Below are 12,069 nucleotides of genomic sequence, written 5' to 3'. Positions count from 1 at the left end.
GGATGGGTGTGTCAGAGGCAGTGCGATTGGCACAGGATAGAGCAGGGTTTAGGGCTGTTGTACATAGGGTCGCTATGAGTTGCAAGCAACTTGACGGCACATAACCACAACAACATACTTGGTGCTAGCTGAATTGAGTTCTGTTAATATTTGTGAGTTTCTCCTATCTGCCATCAGTTGAATTTGTCATTTTCCTCACAGTTTAATGATAGTGGTTGATAAATAAAGACAAAATATAGTACATGCTACATATTGTACAAAAAAGTTTAATTTAGGTAAACTGTGAGCAAACATATAGATCAGAATGAATATTTTAAATATCTTCAGTTTGTGCCAGTGGTTTACTGAGACTTTACTGCTTTTTTTTTCATAAATGGATTTTATACTTACACAACAATAACTTTTTAAAGTATTTTTGGTAACTACTATTTCTTTTTAGCAGTATTCTGATGAGCTCATTATAGAAGGAAAGTAGTCACGTTTGTAATTGTTAAACTTGTATAAGTTAAAAGAAAAGCTTAGCAAGTTTTCTAGGCTTATTAATGCCTTTGAAAATGTTTAAGATTATTGAAAAGTTTAGGAGGTTAGTTTATACTAGATAAGTACTAATTTCATGAGTTGCTTTTTTTTTAAGTGAGGCTGTAGTTGAAAGTAATTTCTGTATTACATAAATTGGTTCATGTTTTTCTATGTCACTGAAAGCATTTTGTGCTCCCTCTTTATCTTGTACAGTAGTTGGGTTGTAATTAGACTGAGCTCCTTGAGATTAGGAGACCTGGCAGGGCTCCAGCAAAGCTCATAATAAACTAACAAGAATTCAGCAGACTTTCATTGAATTAAAGCAGCAAGAAAGACAGAAAATACTTTTCTTAACTTTTATTAAAATTTTGTAATATCCAAAAGCATGTTGATTCACTAATCACTATGCATTTTCTACCCAGGATGAATAATTATCTAGATATTACTGAATTTTATTTATCTTTTTTGCTGAACTATGTGCAAGTAAGCTGTAGACAGTGTGATACTTCACATCTAAATTCTTGAGCTTGTCTCTTAAGAAGAAGTAACTTTGTGTGTAACTACAGTGCTAGTATTGCATCCCCGTACCTTTGCCTACTTTCTTTTTACTGGTACTGGAAGACATTGCCCCTCCTTCTCCAGCGGAGCATCTGGTGGATTCGAACCACGCACCCTCAGGATTGCAGTGCAGCTTCTTGCCACTAGGCCGCCAGAGCTCCCTTTGTTTTCTTCTTCTATATGGAATTTTAGACCCACTTGCCATCTTATGTGTGGCAAACATTTTATCTTTGAAGTCCATCCATTAGACTCTGTCTCAATCAGAACTTTATTATAAAAATGGTATTTCATGTATTATTTTTGATAATATAAAAATGATATTTCATGTGTGGATATATCGCATTATGTTTGTACTCATTTTTTGATGGGGTTAGAGTTTTTCCATCTTCTGGTGATTGTGAAGAGTAATGTTGATCTTTTTTATATATCTGATGTTTACGTATGACCTGTCTTCCCCTGTGCTTTGAGAGCCTATTCTTTTCTGTCATTCCAGGGTGTTCAGTTCATTGCTGGTGAGTTAGAATCAACTCATAGCTGGCCCTCCACTGGGTTTTCAGAGGCTATAAATCACATGAGAAAAGATTGCACATTTTTCTCTTGCAGAACAGCTGGTAGATTTGACCCACTTGGTTTGGTTTGGTTTGGCAGCGCAACTTCCAGACAGAGAGTAGGGGTCTGCAAATATTTGTTGAAAGAGTGATTTAATTCATAGGAACCTACTACTGTTTAAAGTGGTAAAGCTCCTAGGTTACAAGTTCTCCAAGGTCCTTCCAGACAGATGGATTAGCCAAATCCTTGGGGGAGGTATGTGTTCCAAGGAGAGCTGAGGAGGTTAGTGTATTTGGGGCATTTGAGCAAAGATAGAATGGTAGGGGGAGATGAAATTGTATCTTTCAGAGATAGTTCATACAGGACCCTCAGATTTCATTCAGATGGAAAAATGAAGGTTTCTAGTAGGGAAATAAGCGAGCTCTGGTGGCCTAATGCTAAGAAGCTGCGCCGCAAACCTGAAGACACACAGTTCAAATCCATTAGATGTTCCACAGGAAAAATATGGGCAGTCTCCTCCCATGCAATTAACTGCCTTTGAATACCCACCAGAGGGTCCGTTCCGACTTGATGGTATACAACAACAATAAAGAAATAAAGTATACCTAGGGCTCCTTGTTGTGTTATAGGAGTTTTATTTTCTTATTTATCTATATTTTCAAGTAGTCTATATTGAGCTTGTAATACTTCTGTGATAATATATATCTATATCTAATCTCCTATTTCAAAATTAGGTTTTAAAGCAGTACTAAATAGAATCTAATTCTTAATCTGTTATACCTCTTTTGATTTTAATTTAAATGGCTTAAAAATTTATCTTTTTACTCCTAGTGATCACTTTTTATACTTTTTCTGCATTCGAAGATGGTGAAGCTAGATATTCATACTCTGGCTCATCACCTCAAGCAGGAACGCTTATATGTAAACTCTGAGAAACAGCTCATTCAGAGACTCAATGCAGATGTACTTAAGACAGCTGAAAAGTTGTATCGTACAGCATGGATTGCTAAGCAACAGAGAATTAATTTGGATCGACTTATTATAACCAGGTAAAAGACTTTATGACATTAAGGTTTGTAAACAACTATAATTCTGTGCTAACTGCTAACTTAAAAAAATACCGTAAATTTGTTCCCAGCAAAGTACTTAAGATAGTTTAACATTCAAACAGCACTTTGCTTATAATGCACATAATTTGTTTCTAATTTGTCATTATTAGAATGATAATTTATACATTACTATGTCCACACCAATTAATTCTTTGTTTGAATATATTAAATATTTAATTGTCCAGAATAAATTACTTTTGTGTTCTGCTTTTCTCCAGGTATCATTTAGTAAAAACATTTCTGTTTTTTAATTTATAAAATGATAATATAATTTTTAAAATTTTCAGATATCCTTTTTTATATTAATACTTCATTGTCTCAGGAAGCAGTTTTTAATTAAGAATAACTGAAAAGGGAAATTATATACATGCTGTATGATTTTATTTACATACTGTTTAAAAATTAGGTAGGACTAATGTTTGATGGGAAAAATCAGAATAATAGTTACTTGGGAGAGTGGCATAGCCTGGGAAGGGACACAAGGGAGCATTTTGGGTTATTAAAATGTTTATGACTTAATCTGAGTGGTGGTTATATGAATGCTGACATTTGTAAAAATTGATCAAGCTGAACACTTGAGATTTGTGTACTTTTATTTTTACATCAATAATTTTTAATTTTTTTTTTAAGGATAATGCTGTTGTGAACATTGCAGTAGGATTTTTGTTGTTGTTTTTCTTTTTCCCCTACGCTCTTTGGACTTCTGTAAATCAAGATTTGCTTCTAGAAATCAAAAGTCCTGGGTTTGAAGCTTTATAATTTTACATCTGTCTTATACTGGCAGGCTACAACTGAAGAAAGTAGACCTGATACAGACTTACTGTGTTTAAGATTGAATATTTTTTAATTTTCTTGTGCCATAAAGAATCAGTTTTTCGTTTGTAATTATTTAATATTCATAAGGATGAAGCTATGGAAAATAGGATCTTCTAAGTAATTTTTTGAATTGAACTTCACTTAATAGGAGGAATTTATTCTTTATATTTGAAATTTTGTCTTTCTTTATATATTCAATTTTTATCCTAAAAAAATTTACTAATTCAGTATAATCTTATTGCTTGAACTATAATCAACTCATGTTTCCATTAATGTAGTATACCTAAGTACCTTAATTATTTAAGCTTGTTTGTTCATTTCTTTAGTGCTGAAGCTTCTCCTGCAGAATGTTGCCAACATGCCAAGATTTTGGAAGATACGCAGTTTGTTGATGGATATAAGCAATTAGGATTCCAGGAAACTGCTTATGGAGAATTTTTAAGTCGACTAAGGGAAAATCCTCGTCTTATTGCTTCTTCTCTGGTTGCAGGAGAGAAACTCAATCAGGAGAACACACAAAGTGTTATTTACACAGTCTTTACCTCCCTCTATGGCAACTGTATTATGCAAGAAGATGAAAGCTACCTCCTTCAGGTTTTACGATACTTGATTGAATTTGAGCTTAAAGAAAGTGACAACCCCAGGCGACTCTTGAGGAGAGGAACTTGTGCCTTCAGCATCTTATTTAAACTTTTTTCTGAAGGACTCTTTTCTGCCAAACTTTTTCTTACAGCTACATTACATGAGCCAATCATGCAGCTTCTTGTTGAGGATGAAGACCACCTGGAAACAGATCCCAACAAGCTAATTGAGAGGTTCTCCCCATCTCAGCAAGAAAAACTCTTTGGAGAAAAAGGCTCAGATAGATTCAGACAAAAGGTTCAAGAGATGGTAGATTCTAATGAGGCCAAACTAGTGGCTTTGGTGAACAAATTTATTGGTTATCTCAAACAGAACACTTACTGCTTTCCACATAGTTTGAGGTGGATTGTGTCTCAGATGTACAAAACCCTATCCTGTGTAGATAGATTGGAGGTTGGGGAGGTCAGGGCAATGTGTACTGATCTCCTCCTGGCCTGCTTCATTTGTCCTGCAGTTGTCAATCCAGAACAGTATGGAATAATTTCTGATGCTCCTATTAATGAAGTGGCAAGATTTAATTTGATGCAGGTACGTTTTTGCCATTATTGAGGTACACAGTTTAAAGTCAGGTGCTTGAGCAGGGGAATGGGAACAAACTGTAATAATGATATTCATATATTCCTTTTCTTCCTTTTTCTCAAACTGCCCTTAATTTGCTTCTCAAGAAATAAAAGCAAATATATTGAGTTTTAAAAGTAGTACAGTCACAGAATATTTTTTGTTTTTGAATGGAATCCTCACACATTTGAATGTACATAGTTGATTACATTTTTAGAACAAGTTACAAGCCATTTTCTATAATTTCAAAATCCAGAATGATTGAGAACTTAATATCTTTTTAAAAAAATTATATTTTATTAATTTTAATGAACATTTACAGAGATTTTTTATTTCCACTCATTCATTGTTGCACTGAGAACTTAATCTCTTATGTCTGTCTTTGTAACAAAACCTTACCCAAACAGACAGAAAGCTTAGTTATAACAAAAAAAAAAAGAAAGCTTTTTTTTTAAAGCGCCAATTATTCCATTTATGCTTGTGTATTCTTATGCTTTACTACAGAAATGTTACTATGTTTGATTATAATGTGCCACTTGATACTCTACTGGATATGTAACTAATGTAAATTACCTATGCGGAAATATCCAGATTCTGAAATTTGGAACACTTTTGAACTCAAGAGTTTTACACATATCCTTAGATTAAAATTAGCATTTATTTCATACTCAGCTCCTGAGATCGACCGTCTAATAGTTTCATTATTTCATACTTAGCTGTGTAGGTCATGTTATTATTTATTAAGGGAATCTTTAATCATATCTCACTTCTCAAAGTACTGTGAGGAAGAAACTATTCATTCAAACTTATCTTTGAGTAATTTTTTTTTAAAGCAGAATGCATTTTTTCCCCTGATCAGTCTTATCTCCTTGGGATGGTTAATGATAATAGAATAAAGATTTTCAATAAATTATGATCTATGAAATTATTTATTCTTATCATGTATTTATAGTTCTTTTTCTTTTTTTTCCAATGGAGGTTGAAGCATATGTTTTCAGACTAAATATTGTCCCAGGTGTTAGGAATAGGATATATTAACTTTAGAAATGAGCCTTAAAGAGAGTAGATTAGCGTTTTATTTCAGGCAGTAAAGAGTATGCTCTGAAAATTAATATTTGCTTTATTCATTTTCATTCTGTAGGAATTTGGTTTTAAATATAGAAAGAACTACTCTCCCCTGAGTGCTTTATAAACTATATAAGGGAAAAGTAATATTAACTTGAATAGTTTGAGTAACTTCTTACAGATTGAGTAAAAATTTTTAAATACATGAAAATTGCAATATTAGAAGCAGAAGTCTTTTATTGCTAATACAATAAATGTTGAAAAGACATTAAAGCACCAACTTCTCTTTATTCTCTAAATTTTTAATGTAAAAATAATAAAAGCTGACATAGATACATTATACTCTTCCCCCCCTCATTATACCCTTTTCTGAGGTCCCTGTTTTACAAGTCCATAAGGTAGTGTAGCTATTGTGAAACAGAATTTTTGAGTAGACTAGAAGAAAAAGAAACATTATAACGTATGCCTTCTTAACACTGTCTTTGATTACAGGTTGGTCGCCTGTTGCAGCAATTAGCCATGACTGGTTCTGAAGAGGGAGACCCCCGAACCAAAAGCAGCCTTGGAAAATTTGACAAAGTAAGAATGAACACTAAGCCATGTGACATAGTGTCTATAGAAAATTCTACCAATCCATTAGTGAATTATTTTCTTTATAAAATCCTACTTTTAGATGACTTATTAATAAAGTTCTTTTCAGTTATGCATTATATGTAGCAGAACTCTGTTGGGTTAGCAGCATTTGAAGGAAGATGTCATGAATGATTACTGATTCATTTATTATAGAGCTATCACTAATGATGATCAAAAGAGCTATTAAGATTAATTTCTTTTAAAGGAGCTCTGGTGGCCTACTGGCAAGAAGCTGTGCTGCAGTCCTTAAGGTGCATGGTTTGAATCCACCAGATGCTCTTCTGGGAAAGAAGAACGTCTTCTTGTCCCAGTCAGATCTGATATGGCTGTACACAACAAGAGAAAGGGAAAAAAATATTTTAATTTAAAAAGTTTAATTTATACTGCATTGAAACCTATGAGAGAGAGAACTGTTTGAAAGGAATATATGATTAGGTATTATTTTCATGACAAGAGTCCAGAATGAGAGCTGCATGGGGGAGTGGACTGGGGCAGGGATTGTATAATAATGAAAGGGTTTTTTTTTAAACTTTTCAATGAGAAAAACCAACTGGGGGGAGGGGTGGGCAGGGAGGAAAATGTGCAACAATGAATGAATGGAAATTCAAAGTCTCTATAAACTTCCATTAAATTTCAATTAAAAGAAAGTTTAATTTAAAAAAATTGTCACTAACTCAAATTTGTGGGTATATGAATTGGCAAAAATTATATAATTTTAAGTATTTCATAAGATAACATGGTGTTGTTTACTTAGTTTAAATAAAAGTTTATTTGATCATATTTTGAGTAGATAGTACATGCAACTTGTTTAAAATACAAAGGTATGCAATGAAATTTCTCCCACCTCTTATCTTCAACTTTCATTTCCTCCTCAAAACATTACTGATGTTTTCAGTATTTTGTGTATCTTTCAGGGGTTTATATGTATATAAGCCAATTCCTATATATGTTCTCCCATTCATCCCATCCTTTTTTTCTTACTAATGACAGGGTATTGTGCACACTGTTTGCATTGTGTTTATTTTTCATACCAGATTAGAATATATCTGGGAAATTATTCTGTCAATTATATACAGAAGGTTTTAGTTTTTTTCTAATGTTGAGTTTTTAAGAAGTAAAATATTTTGCATATTTGTCTAATCAGAAATTTGTTTCCATTATTTTAGAAAAGGAAATATTTCACTGTGATATTGTCCTCTTTTTTTTTAAACAGAGCTGTGTTGCATCTTTCCTTGACGTTGTCATTGGGGGCCGTGCAGTGGAAACTCCTCCAATGTCCTCTGTTAATCTTCTGGAGGGGTTGAGCAGAACTGTGGTTTACATAACTTATAGTCAGCTTATTACTCTGGTAATGTCTTTATTCTTTAATAAGGTTTTCCCAAATGTTATTTAACTAAATATTGGCAGAGTCATAAATTAGTGTGTTGTGTGAACACTGTATATTTGAAAATTGGTTTAATTAACTAATAGTTTTTAAATTTTTTCAGGTGAATTTTATGAAGAGTGTGATGTCTGGAGATCAACTGAGAGAAGATAGAATGGCGCTTGACAATTTATTGGCAAACCTACCCCAAGCCAAGCCAGGAAAAAGTAGTAGTTTGGAAATGACACCTTACAGTACTCCTCAGCAGTCACCAGGAACCACTCCAGCAAATAAAAAGAATCGATTGCCCATAGGTAAAGAGGATTTCTCATATGGAGGCTTTCTCTTAAATGTAACGTTTCTTCATTGGCTTTTATTATTATTTAGTGTTTTAAAATTCAGTTTTAAATAATTGAAAAGTCTTCAGCTTTGTAATGGCAGTTCAGTTTTTTCAAATCCCATATATGCCTCTGAAAACTCTGTGGACCTGGAGAAATAACAATAGTTATAAAAATGACTCAGGCCTTTTGTTCATAAGATCGCTATGAGTTGTCCTCTACTCAATGGCATTGAACAACAACATACTAATACTTAAGGTTTGTCAGTTAGACTTTAGTTTTATAAAGACATATATTTGCAACTAATTGAAATCTTGTCACTCACCTTTTTATATCGTGATGTGAAAATTTTGAAAAAGTCATTCTTTGAGGTAATTGAAGAAGTTATATAGCTCTCTACTTTCTACAAAGTTCCAAATAATATAGTAATCTATTAAATGAGTAGTACTATTTTAGAAGTTTCTATCAGCAAACTGGGAGTTAAGTGGTACTATTTTTCCATTGTTATTATTATTTCAATCTTTTAATCAACTGAACTATGAAATCTTGATGTTATAAAACAAGAGTTTGTTACTTTGTTAAATTTAATAATTTATTTAAGTTAGATTCAAATAAATTTTTAAAACATTATCCACACACACACACACACACACACACACACACTTAAATAAGCATGTATTTTGTGCCACACACTAGATAAGCACTTTATAAATGTTATTTTATTTAATCCATGCAGAAATCCTTCAAGAGTAAGTATATTATTTATCTTGCAGGTGACACACTGGGAATATACCAACCATTAGTGCATGTGCCTACTCTCAGTTGAGTTGCTTATAGTCTACTTGGAGATGACAGGAAGAGACTACTGTCCCTTTTAGTTCTAAGTGTTCTTGTGGAGGTTAGCATAGGGGTTATTAACACAGCTAATTTAGCCAGGTAAATGGTGCTAACAGGAGTTGGAACATGTAAAGCCTGTATTTTCTATGTAAATGAGAATTAGACAAAGTGTGCAAGACCTTGAGAGAGTATTTAGACCCAGGGAACAGCAGTGTGGCAGATCTAGTTTCTTAATAATTAGGAGCTCAGCAATAATTATTGTGAATAGTTACTATATTTTACTAATTAAAAAGGGTATTTAATTTTTCAAATCTATGATCAGCTTTATTATGCAATATCAATTTGTGAAAATTTACATTAAATGTAATATGTAGTTATAACAGCAGAAATATAGCTTCGTAAGACAAACTCTTTGGTTTTCATTATCCCTAAATGTGAATTTTCAGAAATCATAGAAATAGTTTTACACTCTGTAATTTTAAAATATTGAGTGATATTGTCAACTTATTAACATGAAAAAAATAGGTATGATTTTTAGTATCCAGACTCCTCTACCCTGTTTTTCACTGCTATATATTAGTTATTTTTCTGCCATTCAAAAGTTCATTAAGTATGTGTCTAATGGAAATAAATTTTAAATATTTGCTCAGTGGTACTTTGTATAGTCATTTGACCTAGTTGTTGCATTTATTTTATATTTTAAGAAATGTCCATTATTCAAAGGGTTGATTTTCTTTCTGTTTAATGCTTTCGCAACCCAGGACAACAGTTAGCAGCCATCACTGCCTGGGATTCCTCAGCCACCAATCTTACTGCTCATATTACTCTAGTAACCCCATTTGGTGGGTAATAGGCTGTTCTTCCTCTTATTTAACTAAGAAATCATATCTAAAATTGTGTTCATATGCATGTTGCTTTTTGCTCTATGTGAATAGCTATGTAAAGCTTGATAACTTGAATATTTTGTATTGTCATAAAGCTTATTATTTAATATTCCTGAAGTTGAATTTAAGTTCATAATTTAATAGAAGATTGGTAGGATAGGTAAGGTCAAGAAGATAAAATTGTCAGTGAGTTTATTTTAGACTTGGAAATTTTTAGATTTGTGTGCTCTAAATACTAAAACAAAAAGTGATTAATGAATAGAGCCACAGAATTATGGAGGGAAGATGAATAATATTTTAATTCTTCTGTCTTGTGTCATAGTAGTTCAGCTTCTACTCAAAGGGAAATTGAAAATGTTCGTTACTTTGGAATATTTTTTTATTTATATCTCTACTTCTGATTATTCTGTACCGGATGAGAGTTTCTATTTAGTATTCTGTTTGTATTGTTGTTGTTTTTCTTCTGTTAGAAAATTGAAACTTAACACAGATGACTAAAACTCAGAAATTGTTATAAACTAGCTAAATCTTCAGAAGACGATAGTGTCTAAAGTTCTTGAAAAACTTACAGGGTGGATATTTAGAAAAAAGAGGAAATCAGTTGTTTATAGGTAAAGGAAAAACCCGGAAATCATGGAATCCTTTATGAATTCAGAATATTTTCATAAAGTAGAGAGAACTTAAAATTTAAACATAAGGGAAATCTATTTCCCTGCATTTGCAGAGAATAGTTAATACATTTCAAGAAGAGAATGCTTTAAAAACAATTTTGGCTTTGTCCGTAGTTGCCTAATTGACATTTATTGCTTTTTACCAATCAGATTTCAGCATGAAATTTTCTTGGGCTACTAATAAGTTCACTTATTAATAGGAGAAACCTGTAATAGTTAAGTAATTTTATAGGAAGGAGGCCTTAAAGTTTCTTGAAAATACAAGAAATGAGATGGTGCTCTTCTTGTCACCCAAGTCGTAAATTGCCTGGGATGTGGTGGTTTACAGGTGTGCTCATCCAGGTAATCATGCCCATTAGGTGTGCTTGGATTTTTGTTCCTAATACTCACCTTTGAAAGTTAATCTAGATTTGTGAGCAATAGAGGAACTAGGAAGACCTAGTCATTATTTTTTTCAATCCATATTTTTACTACTCCTTTTTTGTGCATGAGCAAATTGTTATATTAATAGAAAGTATATATATATATACACACACACACACACACACACATATATATATATAAATATTAAACTATTTTCTTTATCTTTTCTCTAAATTACTTTCTCTCACACTTTTTTATTAGCAACTCGGAGTAGAAGCCGTACCAATATGCTAATGGATCAGCATATGGATCATGAAGGATTGTCTCAAGAAACCATTCCAGAGGTACAACCAGAAGAGGTCTTGGTCATTTCCTTAGGGACAGGTCCTCAGCTTACTCCGGGGATGATGTCAGAAAATGAGGTATGAAGAATTTTTGTGTGTAATTTGTAGCCATTCGTGTTACAAAATGTTACATGGGATTTTTTTCTTTCTAATTGTTATTTACTCCTTTAAATTAATATGCTTTAATGCATATTTTTCATTATTTTCAAGGATCTTACTAACCTATACCATTAAGCGTTAAATATGAAAGCACTGGAAGTGTTTCCCATTAATAACACCCATGGTCCTGAAGACAAGGAATTTTCATAGTAGAAATAGAATAAATAGACTGCTAGAAAGTTAACAGTGTAGAAATTGAAGAAACTCATCAGTGACTTGTTAGAAGCATTTTTTTTTCTAGTGGTATTCTAGTGATATTCCTGTTTAAGGAGGAAACAGAATTTGTTGAGACATACTTTTCTCTTATTTGGCCTGTCAGAAGGAAATGGAGGTGATAACTGAAAAGAAAACTAAGCAGTTAAGTGTTTAGAAGAAGTAAGAGTAGGGGGATGGGAAACAGTTACAAGCTATTTATAAATAGAACTTGGAATAGAGCAAAAGAATAAACCTAATTATCTAGAGATAAGAACCTCTTCTCACAAGTTGTGACTTTTTTAAACAGATACAGAATCTTCAACAGTAATTTCTTTTTTATTCAGGAAAACCCATTCCTGTTTTGGAAGCACAAACCAGTTACAGTGATTGATAAAGTGGTGGGGTGGTGATTAGCCTTAATTGGTCTTAAGGGACTGTAGGATGACCAGTAGGGAAGAGGACTCTC

At 32.7% G+C, this 12,069-nt stretch overlaps 1 protein-coding gene across 4 annotated transcripts in view; it reads left to right on the top strand.

The window, feature by feature from the left end:
- The first annotated feature begins 2,462 nt into the window (after nucleotides 1-2,462).
- The window catches only part of GAPVD1 (GTPase activating protein and VPS9 domains 1), a 47,220-nt gene continuing 37,613 nt past the window's right edge, over nucleotides 2,463-12,069 (top strand). For 3 of the 4 annotated variants that reach the window (XM_006892563.1, XM_006892561.1, XM_006892560.1), the window contains exons 1-6: nucleotides 2,491-2,675; nucleotides 3,878-4,721; nucleotides 6,309-6,395; nucleotides 7,663-7,797; nucleotides 7,937-8,126; nucleotides 11,167-11,327. In XM_006892563.1, coding sequence (XP_006892625.1) covers nucleotides 2,491-2,675; nucleotides 3,878-4,721; nucleotides 6,309-6,395; nucleotides 7,663-7,797; nucleotides 7,937-8,126; nucleotides 11,167-11,327 — 1,602 coding nt within the window. Of the gene's footprint in view, nucleotides 2,676-3,877; nucleotides 4,722-6,308; nucleotides 6,396-7,662; nucleotides 7,798-7,936; nucleotides 8,127-11,166; nucleotides 11,328-12,069 lie in introns of all 4 variants that reach the window. The other variant, XM_006892562.1, reaches the window with a different exon arrangement.

The sequence above is a fragment of the Elephantulus edwardii genome, unplaced genomic scaffold, assembly GCF_000299155.1.
Source record: "Elephantulus edwardii isolate Elephantulus edwardi_28Jun2011 unplaced genomic scaffold, EleEdw1.0 scaffold00116, whole genome shotgun sequence".
In the NCBI taxonomy this organism is placed as follows: Eukaryota; Metazoa; Chordata; class Mammalia; order Macroscelidea; family Macroscelididae; genus Elephantulus; species Elephantulus edwardii.
The sequence above is the reverse complement of the archived record's forward strand: the minus strand, read 5'-3'. Positions and strand labels throughout refer to the sequence as shown.